The following is an 18,470-nucleotide window of genomic DNA, read 5'->3' as shown; positions in this document are numbered from 1 at the left end:
GTTGTTAGGTTTGGAGGGTTTGACATATAGGGAGAGGCTGAACAGACTGGGGCTATTTTCCCCAGACCATCGGAGGCTGAGGGGTGACCATGTAAAGGTTTATAAAATCATGAGGGACATCGATAAAGTAAATAGACAAGGTATTTTCCCCAGGCTGGGGCAGTCCAAAATTAAAGGGCATAAGCTTAGGGTGAGAGGGGAAAGATTTAAAGGGACCTAAGGGGCAATTTTTTCATGCAGAGGGTGGTGGATATATGGAATGAGTTCCCAGAGGAAGTGGTGGAGGCTAGTACAATGACAACATTGAAAAGACATCTGGATGGGTACATGAATAGGAAAGGTTTAGAGGGATAGAGCTGGCAAGTGCTGGCAAATGGTACTAGATTTATTTAGGATGTCTGGTCAGCATGGACAAGTTGGACCAAGGGTGTGTTTCCATGCTATTTCTCTATGATTGTATGACTCTATGTTTCCTATACCTAAAGGTATGGAGAGATGTGTAAAGAACTGGGCAAAGATACCCAAGAGGACATCTCACCTCTTTCTCGCTAATTCACTCATTTATGAGAACAGTCCATGGACGATCTTCTTGATCCAATACCAATTAAGGCACTTAAATGGTCAACAAGATATGCAAAGGCATTAAATTCCCACTCCCTGATCAGTTAACTTCTTGATAGTTGAGAATAGTGGCTAGTTGGCAAAGAAGGTGACCTACCTGCTGAAGTGGGGAAGAGAACTCCAATTCCCCTTTAGCTTTCAGATTTTAAAAAACGGATTTGTGAATGGCATTTATTTAGAACCAAACCCAGAATGTGGAGGTTAATAACAAAGTTTGAGCAATACTTTACTCTTTAAAATAATTGTATCAAACAGAACTGGGCTAAGGGTCTATCCTGCTCTCAACAGAAACATTTGGAATGAAAATTACCTTGCTGATTTCAAATCCAAACACTTCTTCAAAGTAGGCAGGTTGGCTAATCAGCAGCAAATAGAAAGTCCAGCTTCTACAGAAATTTGCCACTATTATTGCATAGACTGGCAGAGAGGTAAAGAACTTTCTCCATGGTGTTTTGTATTTCTATAAAATAAGATATAAACATAATTAATTTGGGGTTTTTGTTGATTTTATTATATCAAGTCCACGTATAAATTATAATCCATTTACTGTATTTTTTGTTTAGAAAGTATCAGAACTAGAATCACTGAAACAAAAATCAGTGCCCTCTTCAAACCCAGTGCCCTCTCCAAACCCAGTGCCCTCTTCAAACCCATTGCCCTCTCCAAACCCATTGCCCTCTCCAAACCGGTGCAATCTCCAAAGCCACTGCCTTATCCAAACCACTGCCCTTCCCAAACCCAGCACCTTCTCCAAATCCAGTGCCCTCTACAAACCCAGTGTCCTCTATAAACCCAGCACCTTCTCCAAATCCAGTGCCCTCTACAAACCCAGTGTCCTCTCCAAACCCAGTGCCCTCTCCAAATCCAGTGTCCTCTCCAAACCCAGTGCCCTCCCCAAACCCAGTGCCCTCTCTAAATCCAATGACCTCGCTAAACCCCGTGACCTCTCTAAATGCAGTGCCCCCTCTAAATTCAGTGTCGAGAGTATGGTGTTGGAAAAGGACAGCAGGTCCTGATGAAGGGCTCATGCCCGAAACATCGATTCTCCTGCTCCTCGGATGCTGCCTGGCCTGTTGTGCTTTTCAGGTACCACACTCTCAACTCTGATCTACAGCATCTGCAGTCCTCACTTCCTTCTCTAAATCCACTGCCCTCTTCAAACCCAGTGATCTTTACAATGATATTGTCTGAAATAAAATTAATATATTTTGGTTAGTGGAAGTGTCAAGTGATCAACATCCAATTAACACAAAGACTTAATCTTATTTAAAGCTTAGAAGTTAACTATTTAAATTATTATCCAGTTTGCTCTTACAGCATAGTTTTAACTAATGAGGTGTCAACAATAAAATAATATATATTTAACTGTTCTAATGTTTTATTATTTCCAAGTTACTTCAGGAAGAACTTCTGCAGCTCTGTGGTGAGTAATTCACCTGCTCAATGGCAAATCAAACAAAAGGCTTGCCTGTAAAAATAAAAGGTGTTCACTGAGAATAATATGTCACTTGTTGCATTTCATTCTGGGGCTGTAACTTTTCAGATGCTTTCTAATCAACCTGCTCAGAGGTGCCATTGGAGACTTGAACCTAGGCCTCCTGAGATAGGGACACTACCACTGCACCATCAGAGCCTTTCAGCTATACCATTTCATTTATCTTCCAAAGAAAGACATTTTATTGTCCAATTAAATAATTACTGCAGGATCTGAATGTTTAACTAGATTGTTCTTTAATGTCTGAAGACATAGTTGCAAACTTGATTTTGTTCTTGTGCAGCTCAAAAAACAATCACTAAAGGAAAGCCCCAGTACTTTCGAAATGGCACTAACAGGGTAAAATCACCGTGTTCTGTTAATATTGAGTTGAATATTATTCTTATACAGTAGTACCACTCGAATGGGATTTCTCCAAGTTTCAAGCTCAGAGTCCCTGTCTGATGCCATCCAACTCTGGTTCATTGTTTGATTCTATTTCAATCTCTTGAGTTGTCATTTCTCTGAGTGTAGAGACTGTGAGGTCTGCAGATGCTGGAGATCAGAGTTGAGAGTGTGTTGCTGGAAAAGCACAGCAGGTCAGGCAGCATCTGAGGAGCAGGAGAATCGACATTTTGGACCGAAGCAATCCTGATAAAGGGCTCCGGCCCGGAACATTGATTTTCCTGCTCCTCGAATGCTGCCTGACCTGCTGTGCTTGTTCAGCAACACAGTCTCAACTAATTTCTCTGAATGTAGCAGGATCTACTGCAAATAATTCAGCTTCCTTCTCTGGTGAGGACCTGTATGAATGATCCTCCTCAATACGTTGACATTCATATGCAGGTCAAAAAGTGTAGCAGCTTTCTCCAAATTCGATTTGGGAGTTCAGCTTGAAGTGTCAATTTTCCTGCTCCTCGGATGCTGCCTGACTGGCTGTGCTTTTCCAGCACCACACTTTTTGACTCTGATCTCCAGGATCTGCAGTCCTCACTTTCTCCCAGTTGACATTTATATGTCTCTGCCACTGCTTGTACACTGACTCTGGCTGGAATTATTCTGTTCCTGCCATTTTGTAGCCCATCCATGTTAGTCCTGTCACATTCAACAACAATTTGTCTGCATTTCCTGTAATATCTGCTGATGTTATGTAACCATTACTAACCCTCGTCTCTTATCATGCTCTTCATTATTGGCTCCCTAAATAACAATGCCATCTGAGGTAAAGTTGGACCGAAGGGTCTGTTTTCATGCTGTACATCTCTATGACTCTATAAGTCTGCTCCTGAAATTCATAATATCACCTTATGGATATTGTATTGTAAATCTCTGGTGCTGAACTGAAGGCAAATCGCAATCCTTTGTATCTGTAAAGTTTTCAATGAGGAACAAACGTTGTCATCTTCCTTGAATTAAGATAAAACTGGCAAGTTGGCATGCCTCCCAAATCGAATTTGGAGAATACTTTGCCTGTTGATAAGTATTTCATCCACAGAAGGAACTAGATGACATTCTCCCTCGTCATCTCTTCATTCATCTGTCAGGAATGGGTCTGATATCACAATTTCACTGAGGCAGAGTGCTGCTTCTTCAACTGACTCCATGATCTCTTGGTTATTGACATTCCTAGATCTTTGCCTCACTTTCCCTCTTAGGCTAAAAAGAGTTCTGTGTACAGGCTGCGATACAGACCTCATGTTCTCATCAATGATTAATCTCACTTGTCAGAGTTGTAACTCCCCAATTCCTTGAAATACTCATCCAAACCCCTCTCTATACTTCACATAAGATCTAGCACAAAATTTACACTCAATCTGTTTTGCAAAACACTCAAGACTTGGGCTGTTTCTCTATTTAAAAAAGACTCCCCATTCTCCTAACTCACTAGAAATTCTATCCCTATATTACAACATTTACCCCTCACATCTTCAAAAAAGCATCCAAGCCATTTAAAGTGTTTTTTTTAGATGGGTAAGGATGAACTATTTTGATATATTTTTTGAGATGTCCACTTGATTCTCTATATCTTCATTTCATCCCACGAAGCTCTGTCCATGAGATTCCTGCCACTTCCTCAATTGACAAGAACATTTACTTCGACCATCAACAATCACTGGAACGTTCTCATGATTGCTCCCATTAATGGAAACCACATCATCATGATTGGCTATGCTTGTCCCCGCTCTCTGCACCTTCTTCAAACCATCTCACAGTTGTGCTACTTTCATCTCTTTCCTTTACTAATTCTCCAGGCAACCCTCTTTGCTCAGCTTTGCATCTACACTTCTGGACAAGATGTACTTTAGCCACACAATTTGTACATACCCTTCCTGTAGAGAGGCAGCAGACGCCTCTCCCATGAAACCCAAAGTTGCTACATCTTTGTGTGTCTCAAACCTCTGATGTGTACAGTTACATGTACCTACACTCCATGGCTCCACTTAGAGCCATAGAGTCATAGAAATGTACAACATGGAAAAAGACCCTTAGGTCCAACTCATCCATGCTGACCAGAAATCCTGAATTAATCTAGTTCCATTTACCAGCATTTGATCCATATCCCTCTAAACTCCTCCTATGCCTGTACCCATCCAGATGTATTTGAAATGTTATAATTGTACCAACCTCCGCCACTTCATCTGGCAGCTCATTCCATACACGCACCACCCTCTGCATGAAAAAGTTGCCCCTTAGGTCCCTTTTAAGTCTTTTCTTCTCACCCTAAACCTATGCCCTCTAATTCTGGACTGCCCCAACCCAGGGAAAAGACCTTGGCTATTCATCCTATCTATGGCCATCGTGATTTTATAAACCTCTATGAGGTCATCCCTCAGCCTCCGATGCTCCAGGAAAAACAACCCCAGCCTATCCAACCTCTCCCTACAGCTCGAACCCTCCAACCCTGGCAACGTCCTTGTTAACCTGAGCTTCTCTCCTGCTGATGGTGAAGGTGAGACTACATTTCTTGTGAAATTGTTCATCCAATGCTTCAAGTGTAGCTGACTTTGTTGTTTTATTTTTAAGTCTAAGAGCTGATGGAAAAGTTCTTTCCTCCCCCATCATAATTCCAACAGGCACTGAAAAGAAATGTGTCCAAGTGTTGAGCTCTCAGTTCATTACATGTTTAACTATGTAAAGGAAAGCTCTTTATACATGTTGGTGTATGTAATAAAACATATAAAGTCCTGATGGACGGGACAGGCTAGATGCAGGAAGAATGTTCACAATGCTGGAGAAGTCCAGAACTAGGGATCACAGTCCGGGAATAAGTGGCAAGCCATTCAGGACTGAGATGAGGAAGAATTTCTTCACTCAGAGAGTTGTGAACCTGTGGTCTTCTTTCCCACAGGAAGATGTTGGGGCCAGTTTGTTAGATATATTCAAGAGGGAGCTGGACATGGCCCATGTGGCTAAAGGGATCAAGGGATATGGAGAGAAAGTGGGAATGGGATATTGAGATTGCATGATCAGCCATGATGATAATGAATGGTGGGGCAGGCTGGAAGGGCCAAATAGCCTACTCCTTCACCTATTTTCCGTGTTTCCATGTTTCTAATTATAAAGCTCAGTGCTTGTGTTAAAAAAGAGTATACATGTTACAAGCAAATAAGGTACAGTTTCAACTTGGGCATAACCCATGATTCAGGACAACATTGTGTCCAAAATTCCCTACTTTGGGATGCCCTGATGGAGAAAATTTAATCAATGCAATTACGCACACACAGAGCTTTTGTGCATATGTTTGAGTTTCTACAGTTGTGTTTGTGTTTAATTAACTTAGCATTCCCAAAAATTAAGTTTGTATAAAAATATCCATACATCTATTCCTCCAATTAGTTTGGCACTTTCTCCAATGCTCTCTTCAATATAGGTGCGTTCCTCATCTGTGATAGTTGGATGGGCTGCAGGGCTTTCATAGGATACCAGAATCCAGAACATATACCACACTATTCCAAGTGATCCTAATTCAAGAGGAAAAGCAAGAAGTATTAAATTGTGTATAATCAGAAGTTAAATGTTACTGCACAAAATACCCCTGTTCTACAACAGATCAATTGCTAGTTATTTAATATCTTGTTACTCAGTTACAACATTTCACTCAAATTGTTAGCATCTGCAAACATGGAAAGACAGTTTGACTGCTGGGCAACTGAAATATGTACAAACAATTGCTAGAAGTACACAGCTGCACTATCAATATTAAAAAAGGGGAACAGTACAATATTTTAAGAGATTAGTGAACATAACAAATCATCTAAATACATTTAGCAAGGTATCACACACAACATGAAAGTACATTGAACAATCGTGGATAGTGGAAAGGGCTCAGATTAATAAATAGTTGAGTAAAAATGGTTACCACATTTTGAAGGCAGACTCTTGCTAACTCAGTTTCCACTGACTCAACTTTGAAACATACTTGAGAAATTTTCTTTCACTCGTTTATCTAATTTTTTTTGTACTAATGCACAAGATCCACTCTGCTCAACAACTTCTCAACAATAATTTTCTGAATCTACACTGATGGTGGATCAACACCCATGGCCAGTATATTGTAAAATTACCCTGAAGATAATGATACTTAAATTTTTCAATTAAAAATAGCTACATGATAAGGGAGATATCTATGACTTCAAATTTATGTGCTGTGTTTTTTTAAACAGACCATGGGAGTGCCCTTCAATTTACTCCAGAACATAACCAAACCAGGAAATGCTGAAGAAACACAACAAGTCTAGCAGCATCCATAGAGAGAAAAACAGAGTTAATATTTCAAGTCCAATACTTTTGTAAATCCTGATAAAGGGTCACTAGATTTGAAATGCTATCTCTGTTTCTTTCTATAGTTGCTGCCAGACCTGTTGAGTTTCTCCAGTACTTTCCTTTTTGTTTGAGATTTCCGCAATGCAAAGTTTTTTTTGTTTTTAATCTGCAAAAATAACTTTTCTTGCTGGTCAGGAATCGTTATAGAAATAACGCTGTCTGAAGATGTGCAGGTTAGGTGAATTGGCCAAGCTAAATTGCCCATAGTGTTCAAGGATGTGTAGGTTAGGTGCATTAGTCAGGGGTAAATATAGGGTAGGGGGAATGGCTGTGGGTGGGTTACTCTTCGGAGGGTCGGTGTGGACTTGTTGGGCCTAAGGGCCAGTTTCCACACTGTAGGGATTCTTCTATGATCTAACTCAAATTTTTCTTACCTATTTTAGTGAGGCATGATAAAACAGACCATGGGAGTGCCCTTCAATTTACTCCAGAACATAACCAAACCAGGAAATGCTGAAGAAACACAACAAGTCTAGCAGCATCCATAGAGAGAAAAACAGAGTTAATATTTCAAGTCCAATACTTTTGTAAATCCTGATAAAGGGTCACTAGATTTGAAATGCTATCTCTGTTTCTTTCTATAGTTGCTGCCAGACCTGTTGAGTTTCTCCAGTACTTTCCTTTTTGTTTGAGATTTCCGCAATGCAAAGTTTTTTTTGTTTTTAATCTGCAAAAATAACTTTTCTTGCTGGTCAGGAATCGTTATAGAAATAACGCTGTCTGAAGATGTGCAGGTTAGGTGAATTGGCCAAGCTAAATTGCCCATAGTGTTCAAGGATGTGTAGGTTAGGTGCATTAGTCAGGGGTAAATATAGGGTAGGGGGAATGGCTGTGGGTGGGTTACTCTTCGGAGGGTCGGTGTGGACTTGTTGGGCCTAAGGGCCAGTTTCCACACTGTAGGGATTCTTCTATGATCTAACTCAAATTTTTCTTACCTATTTTAGTGAGGCATGATAAAAGTATTCATCCAGTTTGAAGAACTAGTTTGATTATATAAACTATATTAGCACATATGTATTCTACAATACCTCAGATTAAAGAATTTTACAATGAAGAAAGGGACCGTTAACCCATTTGGGTCACTGCTGCCTCTTTTAAAAGGGACTCAATGAAACTTCCCCCCCCCCCCCCCCCCCGCCCCTCCCCCCACCCCCACCCTCTCCACCGGCCCCGCCGCTTCATTCTTCTCCCATAGACATGATTTTTTTCCCTTTTCCCATTAATAGCAAGCTGCCTTTGGAAATTTCTTGTTGAATCTGCTGCCATCATCATTTCATTCAATGTGTTCCAGATCATAAAAGCTTGCTCATCTCACTTCTGGCTCATTTGCTAATTCTCTTACATCTGCATCCTCCAAATACTGATATATCCACTTTCACCATATTCATTTCTTTGGAACCTATCTTCTTTTAAACACATCTAATAAATCTTCAAAACTTCTCCATTGCAGTGTTTCCACAAAAATCTAGATCCTTAAACCTGGCATCATTCTACTTTTTCCACAAGTGTGGTGCCCATAATTGAACACAAAGGGGTAGAAATTCATTTTCATAGGATGCAGGTGCTAAAGAGGCATTAGTGAATTAGCCACCCACCCAATATTAAATTCCATTAAGTTGCAATAGTACTGAGTTCCAAGTGGGTGATTTAAGAAGATGATAATTTGCAATAGTCAATTTTGTGCAATGATCCATGATGAGCTTCAACCACAATATTCCAGCTGAAACCTAACTAAGGTTTAGCAGAACATTCACGTCCTCTTACTCTATCAAGTCAGAAATCTCATTCGCTTTCCCAATGTTTAAATGTAGTCATGAAATGATCTCTATGAGTATATTTCTAAACAGCTTTCTAGATTCTTTTTAGAAATGACACAGAAACTTCTATTTTCTCTAAGAAAAACACTCTGAAACTGTTGAGCTACTTTGCAAGTTGTAGTGATGTAGTTTCAGAGTTACCTGTTTTAAAAAAGCTTTTCATAGAATGTAGGCATCACTGGCAAGGCTGGTGCTTCTTGCCCAACTCTAACTTAACTTTTATTGAGGGCCTTTCTCAGCTAACTCACAGGGTGGATAAGAGTCAACCACATTGCTGCACATTTGGAGGTACAAATAGGCTAGACCAGGTAAGTGGTTTTCTTTTCCTTAAAGATCATTTGTGAAAGAGATGGATGTTTACAACATTTGCTTAATAGTTGCATGGTCCCATCAGGTTAGCTGTTATTTCCAGAATTTTATTGAATTCAATGCACCATCTGACATTGTGGGATTCAAAGTCACATCCCCAGAACATTAGCCTCTAGATTAAAACTAAGCCATTCACTTCCTATATTTGTATTCATAACCACAAATGCAGAAATTAATAAAAGAAGGAAGGGCTCTTTTTACATTCTGAAGCCTGATGGCAGGTTGTATTTGGGGCATATTGACTGACAACCACTAATTTCATTGGAATATAGAACTTACCGTACACATAGAAAACTGAGGGCCATCCAGTGTATTGCACCAGTATCCCAGCTAGAGGCATCGCAACAACTGCTCCGGCGTATGAACCTGCAAGAAAATCAGTGTGAAACAATATGCAAACAAGATCCCAGTCAAAGGTTATTCTTCAAACTTTTAAATCTTTTGAAAAGTAACTTAGAGGAAAAAAGATAATTACCACAAAATGAAGTGGTTGCCAGTCTGCTTCTCTCCAATGGCGGTGCCCACTTACTCCAAATGCCATGGCAGGCTGGGTACGTGACTCCCTGCAAACACACATCAATTATGTTTTTACACAGAGCAAAAGTTTCAGACAGGTCTGTAATTTTGCTATCAGTCAACAAAGCAAAAACCAATATGTTTATTCTTTCAGAAGTACTAATGCAGACAAAACAGAGAAAACTTCATTAAAGAGTTTATTTGAGAGGGGCAATTGTATCTTGCTGTTCAGTTACTGTTATACTTCTTTGCAATCACACAGTGATTTCTCAAACTTACCTTCAACACGTTAATAGTCAGAGTCATAGAGATGTACAGCATGAAAACAGACCCTTCTGTCCAACTTGTCCATGCTGACCAGATATCTTAGATTCATCTCGTCCCATTTGTCAGCACTTGATCCATATCCCTCTCAAACCTTTGTATTCATGTGTCCATCCAGATGCCTTTTAAATCTGGTAATTGTACCAGTCTCCTCCACTTCCGCTAGCAGCTCATTCCATACACGCACCACTCTTTGTTTGAAAAAGTTGCCCTTTAGTTCCCTTTTAAATCTTTTCCCTCTCATCTTAAACATATGCCCTCTAGTTCTTGACTCTCCCACCCCAGGGAAAAGACTTTGTCTATTTACCCTATCCATGTCCCTCATGATTTTATAAACCTCTGCAAGATCACCCTTCAGCCTCTGACACTCCAGGGAAAACAGCCCCTGCCTATTCAGCCTCTCGCCAGAGGTCAATATCGCAAAAACGAACCTGAGAAACCAGACATCTGTATTATTTCAAAGTACTCTGCAAAACCAATTGAATTGCAATGCTAATTAAAATATTAGTTATTAGTTTCCAGTTAGTACCCCAACATGATAACGTATAATCTGGAATAAAACATTACCATCTCAGCAGTATAATTAGCAGCAAGAACAATTGTAATTGTTGGGAACTAAAATAGCAAAGGTTGAAAATGCATGAAAAGTCAGCCAACATCTATAAATAGGTCAATGTGTAATGGGAGTACAGCTTTTACCAGTTTAAATGGATAAAGCATAATGGACAAGCTGCAAAACGTCAGAAGCAAATGTAGCATTCTTCAGAGCTGACAACATTGTATCACAGTCACTCTGCGGGATTCTGTGAATTACTTGGTGTTGCTCCTGTACTCTAGGAGAGTTAAACATACCTCTACCAGTCCCTGCAGGATCCTGACGAATATCACAAAACCATAGTGCACTTTAGCTGCAGATGGGATAAGCATATTGAGAGTCGAGGTGAGAAAGATGGCAGCGCCAAATACTCTGAAATAGAGCAGAAGAAATATTTCTATCAGATCTACACAATAAATATTTACAAAACAATTTGCACATTAGTTTGTGAACACAAATGTTCTGATACTGATAACTTTGTTGTTATTTCCTGAACCTTAGTAACAGATTTTACAATCCTTCAGTGGTTAATTGTGACTGCAGAGTTTCAAGAAGGCAGCTTTCTCAAGGACAACTCAGGACAATGAATTAATGCTGGCCAGCCGGCAATGCCCACGAGTGAAGGGAAAATAAACGACCAAACAGTGCCTGAAGCAGCTGGCATTATCTGTACAATACTTTATAAATTAATATTTCTTTAGCTTTTCCAGTTTACTGCATAATGCAGCTTTTCAGATTATGTAAGATCGATTCAATTTGTATTGTATTTAATGCAGTCTGAGAAAACAATAATGTAATTGGACCATAGAATTTTAAGTTGAGTATCAGGTTGTGATTTTATGCAGTCGAGAGTGGTGCTGGAAAAGCACAGCGGGTCAGGCAGCATCCGAGGAGCAGAGAAGTCGACATTTCAGGCAAAAGTCCTTCATCAGGAATGAAGGGCTTTTTCCCGAAATGTCAACTCTCCTGCTCCTCAGATTCTGGCTGACCTGCTGTGCTTTTCCAGCATCACTCTCGACTCTAATTTCCAGCATCTGCTGTCCTCACTTTTGCTCTGTGATTTCATGCAGTTGTTCCTTTCATCTGAAGTTTCAATGCTGTCACATTAATAGGACCAACAGGAGGTTATTTAGCCCCCTGAACCCGCTCTGCTGTTTAAATATGATCTCACTGATCTGTGGCTTCACTCTATAATTTGATTGACATCTCCTAATTCCTATGATTAATAAGACTCTATCAATATCAGATTTAAAATCAATATTTGATCTAGAATTAGTTTCCAGAGCGGAAAAACATTTCAAGTTTTCTACCACAATTAATTTAAAAGTGATTTTTAATTGTACTCCTGCATGGTTTGGTACTAATTTTGGAATGTAATTCCATAGTCCTAGCCTCCCCAGTAGTATTGAATATTTTTGAATAAAATGATCAAATTATTCCATTGAATTTGAAGATCACAGTCTGAGTTTATGTAATCTAACTTTAATTTAATCGTTTGAGTCCAGGTATTATTCTGGTGAATTCATATTGCTCTCCCTCCAAAGGTCAATCATTCCTTCCTAAGGAAGTTCTTGTGGCACATGATAGTGTCCCTACCTCTGGGCCAGAAGCAAACAGAAACAGAAATCGCTGGAGAAATTCAGCATGTCTGGCCAGCTTCCGTGGAGAGAAAACAGAGTTAACGTTTCAAGTCCAGTGACCTAAAGGATTGTGGTTCTGTATAGTTTAAGCATGGATCCTATGCTAAAATATCAGCCAAGTACTCATAAAGGTGAACAGCAGGACTGTGATGGATATGTTCCAATGGCAAAAGTGAGGACTGCAGATGCTGGAGATTAGAGCCGAGAGGGTGATGCTGGAAAAGCACGACAGGTCAGGTAGTATCCGAGAGCAGGAGAATTGACATTTCAGGCAGAAGGGCTTTTGCCCGAAACATCAATTTTCCTGCTCCTCAGATGCTGCTTGACTTGCTGTGCTTTCCCTGTGCCACACTCTCGACACTATAGTCCAATAGCAGTCATTTAAGAAACCACACATAAGAGGCCACTCCATTAAGGATGGTGGCCTGTCTCTCTTGGATAATAATCTGATCTGAAGACCAGCAAAATAGTGGCCTTAGCAGTGCCACGTGTAGTACACATGGAGGAAAACACCAGGATAGGATGTCCTCATAGATCCAGCAGAAGATATTGATAAGCATGGGTGAGATGGACAGTCCGGGTGACTAGGGGGTGAAACTCCAGTGGTTATTGAACACACAGATGCAATCACTGCCATTGGAGAGTCACTCTAGACCACAGACCTCCGAAAACAAAGCTTTCCCTCTCAACAAGGAAGGCAAAAAGCTACTGATGGCCCACTTCTAGGAATCTAGCAGATTTGCTGTGTGATGGCAGCCATTCTGACTGTGAGCAAATCCCAAAGGGGTCATAGAATGGCTGGCAATAGACCAATTAATTAGCTTCATTGTCTCCAGATGGTGGGCAGGCAAGCTATTTCCATTCTTACATTTCATCCATTGTCATACTGGCAAGAACATGTCGCACTTCCATCCCAACACACCTTCCACTGCAATTTTAGCTCCTCCTGTGCCTTACATGCCATCTCCAAAGGACTGATCATATTCACTTACATAGATTCCAAACTGTCTATGGACCTCCACTTTTTCCACATTTCTGTTATTCAGGAAGTACTCCATTGTACATTTTTGGATGTCAAGAGTGGGTGATCTTATATTTGCCTAGATTGGAATTAATTTGCCATAGTCTGCCCATTTACTGAATCCTTAAGTATCCCTTTGTAATTGTATATGCTAGTTTATATTACATACAATGTACTCTGTCTTTTTGCCATTCACAAACCTGGGTGTGTTGAATACAAGCCCATCATCTAAGTTGACAATAGATACTATGAACAGATGTTGTTCCAATATAGATGTCTGCAGGACAGCACTAGCCTCATTCTACTAATCTGAGCACCTGCCTAATACCTCTACTTTCTGAGTCCTGCAACTCAGTTAATGAAATTCAACATTAGCTTCATAGTTTGCCTCAGATTTCATGAGCCTTGACCTTAGCAAACAGCCTCTTATCAAATGTCTACTAGAACTCTACCTTAATTATATCCACAAGTATTCTTCCATCAACTATATTACTCATCTCTTCAAAAAAAAATCCAATCAAGCTTGTCAGGCACAACAAAATCTGTATAAATCAATAAGTCTCTCAGATGGTATTCTCATTTGAGGGCCTGACAACAACTCTTTACTAATCCATGATGGCTTCTCTGATCAGCAGCAATTTTTTTAAAGTGTTTCAGAGTATTTATTCACATCATACTTAATCGTAGACTCAAACAATCTCCAGTCAACAGGTGTCAGACCAGCTGGTCTTTAATTTTTCCTCATTTGCCTTCCTAAATAGTGAAAGCATGTGCTCAGTTTTGGTGATTCAAGACAATTTTGGAAGATTATAGTTAGGGTATCTGTAATTTTCTCAAGGATTTCCTTTAAAGCCCTTGGATGAAAAACATCTCAACAGCGGCAGAGAAAGTATTTAACCTCTGAGTCTATTCTACTATTCAATGAAATCGTGATTGATTTGAACCTGGGAACGTGCCAATCTTGAATACTATCATTACCTGCAATGGTGTTATTTTGTTTACCTTAATTTTAGTGAGTCTCCGCCTTAATTCCCACAGAGAAAAATGATAGTATTAACAAATCTAGAGCCACTTGATTATGCAGAGGCATACAGAGGAAGATAAAGCAGAAGAAAATAGAGCTTAAGACTATCTCAACATGTAATATTTTAGGAAATTTGGAGAGTATAGAAAGCACAAGGCTGAAATTAAAAATGAAATTAGGGAAGTAAAAAGAGGGGAAGGAAGATTAAGAAAATGCTTTATTTTACATCAAGATCAAGAGATAGACCATAAGATATAGGAGCAGAATTAGACCATTCAGACCATATGGTCTGCTCCACCAATCGATCATGGTTGATACATTTCTCAACCCTATTCTCCTTCCTGCTCCCCACACTCTTAATTCCCCTACTAATCAAGATCTATCTATCTTTGTTTTAAATCTCAATGACATAGCCTCCACAACCTTCTGCAGCAATGATTCATCACTCTCTGGCTGAAGAGATCCCTTCTCCTACTGTTGGAAACATCTTCTCCACGTCCACTATATTTAGGCCTCTCAGCATTCTGTCAGTGTTAATCACTTGGAAAGGTATGGAATAATTTATGGCAGTAAGCATGATTTTCTTAAGGCTGCGATGTGTTTAACTAAGGGAGCATTCTCGACACTCTATTCGAATGGCAGTCATTTAAGAAACCACACATGAGAGGCCAATCCATTAAGGATGGTGGCCTGTCTCTCTCTTGGATAATAATATTAACTGAAGACCAGCAACATAGAGGCCTTAGCAGTGCCACATGTAGTACACATGGAGGAAACCACCAGGATAGAATGTCCTCATAGATCCAGCAGAAGATATCGATAAGCATGGGTGAGATGGACCGTCCAGGGACTAAGGGGTGAAACTCCAGTAATTATTGAAGACACAGATGCAACCACTGCCATTGGAGAGTCACTCTGGACCACAGACCTCCAAAAACAAAGCTTCCCCTCTCAACAAGGAAGGCAAAATGCTACTGATGGCCCACTTCTAGGAATCTAGCAGACTTGCTGTGTGATGTCTGCCATTCTGACTTTGAGCAAATTCCAAAGGGGTCATAAAATTGCTGGCAATAGACCAATTAATTAGCTTCATTGTCTCCAGATGGTGGACAGGCAAGCTATTTCCATTCTTACATTTCATCCATTGTTATACTGGCAAGAACATGTCGCACTTCCATCCCAACACACCTTCCACTGCAATTTTAGCACCTCCTGTGCCTTACAAGCCATCTCCGAAGGACTGATCATATTCAGTTACATAGGTTCCAAAGTGTCTATGGACCTCCACTTTTTCCACATTTCTATTATTCAGGAAGTACTCCATTGTACATTTTTGGATGTCAAGTGTGGGTGATCTTATATTTGCCTAGATTGGAATTAATTTGCCATAGTCTGCCCATTTACTGAATCCTTAAGTATCCCTTTGTAATTGTATGTGCTAGTTTATATTACATACAATGTACTCTGTCTTTTTGCCATTCACAAACCTGGGTGTGTTGAATACAAGCCCATCAACTAAGTTGGCACTAGATAATATGAACAGATGATGTTCCAATATAGATGTCTGCAGGACAACACCAAACACATTCTACTAATCTGAGCACCTGCCTAATACCTCTACTTTCTGAGTCCTGCAACTCAGTTAATGAAATTCAACATTAGCTTCATAGTTTGCCTCAGATTTCATGAGCCTTGACCTTAGCAAACAGCCTCTTATCAAACGTCTACTAGAACTCTACCTTAATTATATCCACAAGTATTCTTCCATCAACTATATTACTCATCTCTTCAAAAAAAAATCCAATCAAGCTTGTCAGGCACAACAAAATCTGTATAAATCAATAAGTCTCTCAGATGGTATTCTCATTTGAGGGAGGTGATGGCTTAGTGGAATTGTTGCTGGAGTGTTAATCCAGAGACCTAGGTCATTTTCTGGGGAGCCAGGTTTGAATGCAGCATATGGTGGAGTTTGAATTGAGCAAAAAAATCTGGAAATAATTATTTAATGATGACCACAAGGTCAATGTCGATTGGCAAGAAAATTCATCTGGTTCACTACTGACCTTTAGGGAAGGAAACTGCCATCCTTATCTGATCTGGCCTACATGTGATTCCAGACCCACAACTGTGTGTTTGACCATTAACTGCCCTCTAGACAATTTGAGATGGGTAATAAATGCTGGCCTGGCCAACGACAGCTCAACCCGTGAAGGAATAAAAGGAAATAACCTCATTTTTCTTTGACATCCTCAAAATCCCAAATTTTTGAGTAAGTCAAGGAGGATTGATACGATTTGATATTGGATTCTGGATTAGTGGTGCTGGAAGAGCACAGCAGTTCAGGCAGCATCCAAGGAGCTTTGAAATCGACGTTTCGGGCAAAAGTCCTTCATCAGGCCACATTAATTTTAGAAAGGCATTTGGCAAGGTCTCACAGGGCAGACTGGTTGGGAAAATTAAAGCCCATAGGATACAGAAGCATGTTGTAAGTTGGATCCAAAATTAGTTCCATGACAGTAAACAATGGGTAATGGATGACTTATGCTTTTGTGAATGGAAAGTGGTTTCCGGTGGTGTATTACAGGGCTCAGTATTGGGTCTCATGGTGTTTGTGGCACATATTAAAGATTTACACTTAAGTATGGAAGGGCATGTTTGGGAAATTTGCAGATCCATCTTATTGATAATACAAAGGATAGGTGTCGACAACACAATGATATCAATCATTTAATTGAGTGGACAGAAAAGTTGCAAATGGAATTCAATCTGGGGAAGTACGAGGTTATGCACTTGGGAAGGATAAATAATGTGCAGGAATGCAAAATATGCTGAAGGATATTGAGAGGGTAGAGGAAGTGAGAGACCTTAGAGTACAGGTCCACAGGTCCTTGAATGTGGCAGAACAGGTAGGTAAGGTAGTAAAGAAGGCGCATGGGAAGCTTTCGTTCATTGGGTGGCTCAGTCGCATCTGCTCAGATGAGGAGACATTTCATTTGCTAGCCTCCCAAATGTCCACCTATTTTGAACAATGTGCTTTTCCTCTCTCTGTTTTTCCAGACAGCTCTCCGCTGCACAACCTCCATTCCCTGTTCCACTGCTCTAAACCCATTCCATGCGATAAAGACAGAGTCCCCTTTGTCCACACCTATCACCCCACCAGTCTCCGCATCCAACGCATGATCCTCAAACATTTCCACCAACTCCAAATAGACCCCACCACCAAGATCATCCTCCCCTCCCCACCTATCTCTGCCTTCTGTAAGGACCGTTCCCTCTGATAGTCCTTAGTCCATGCCAGCCCCTCCACCGAACCCCCAGGTACCTACTCCTGCAACCAGAAAAGATACAAAATCTGCCGGTACACTAACCCTCTCACCTCCATCCAGGGCCCCACAACCCTTCCAGGTGAGACAGAGGTTCACCTGCCTCTCTTCCAACACAGTTTACTGCATCAGGTGCTCCCAATGTGGTCTTCTCTACATCAGAGAGACTGAACATAAACTTAGGGAACGGTTCACTGAGCATCACAGCTGGGGCCAATCGGACCTCCCAGTCACTGCCTATTTCATTTCTCCCAACCACTCCCTTTCCGACCTGACCATCCTTGGCTTCCTCCATTGCCAAAACAAATCACAGCTCCTATTGGAGGATCAACACCTGCCTGGGCACCCTACACCCTACAGAGCATTTAGTTCTCCAATTTCAAATAACCTTCCTCCCCATTCCCTGACACTCTTCCCAGCCCCTCCCCTTCCCCTTCCCACAACCGGATTCATTCCTCCCATTGACCAACCAGGTCATACGCTCTACCTGTCTTTACCTATCCCCACCTCACCTCACCTCACCACCCCCTTTATCTGCTTCCCCCACAAGCACCCCCAGTCTTGAGGAAGGGTTACACCTGAAACATCAACTTCTGCATCTCTGATGCTGCCTAGCTTGCTGTGTTGATTAGATTACTTACAGTGTGGAAACAGGCCCTTCGGCCCAACAAGTCCACACCGATCTGCCAAAGTGCAACCCACCCAGACCCATTCCCCTACATTTACCCCTTCACCTAACAGTATGGGCAATTTAGCATGGCCAATTCACCTAATCTGCACATTTTTGGATTGTGGGAGGAAACCAGAGCACCAAGAGGAAACCCACACGGACATGGGGATAATGTGCAAACTCCACACAGAGAGTCGCCTGAGACGGGAATTGAACCCAAGTCTCTGGCGCTGTGAGGCGGCAGTGCTAACC

The 18,470-nt window shown here is 40.8% G+C and overlaps 1 protein-coding gene across 1 annotated transcript in view; it reads right to left on the bottom strand.

The window, feature by feature from the left end:
• Positions 1-18,470, bottom strand: part of LOC122557632 (vesicular glutamate transporter 2) — a 64,641-nt gene that overhangs the window by 26,370 nt on the left and 19,801 nt on the right. The window contains exons 4-8 of the mRNA XM_043705411.2: positions 10,798-10,912; positions 9,581-9,668; positions 9,385-9,471; positions 5,915-6,057; positions 932-1,081 (exon numbers count right to left, since the gene is read on the bottom strand). Of these exons, the coding sequence (XP_043561346.1) occupies positions 932-1,081; positions 5,915-6,057; positions 9,385-9,471; positions 9,581-9,668; positions 10,798-10,912 (583 nt within the window). The remainder of the gene's footprint in view (positions 1-931; positions 1,082-5,914; positions 6,058-9,384; positions 9,472-9,580; positions 9,669-10,797; positions 10,913-18,470) is intronic.

The sequence above is a fragment of the Chiloscyllium plagiosum genome, unplaced genomic scaffold, assembly GCF_037043375.1.
Source record: "Chiloscyllium plagiosum isolate Xiang-an unplaced genomic scaffold, Cpla_swu_hap1 HiC_scaffold_18, whole genome shotgun sequence".
In the NCBI taxonomy this organism is placed as follows: domain Eukaryota; kingdom Metazoa; phylum Chordata; class Chondrichthyes; order Orectolobiformes; family Hemiscylliidae; genus Chiloscyllium; species Chiloscyllium plagiosum.
The sequence above is the reverse complement of the archived record's forward strand: the minus strand, read 5'-3'. Positions and strand labels throughout refer to the sequence as shown.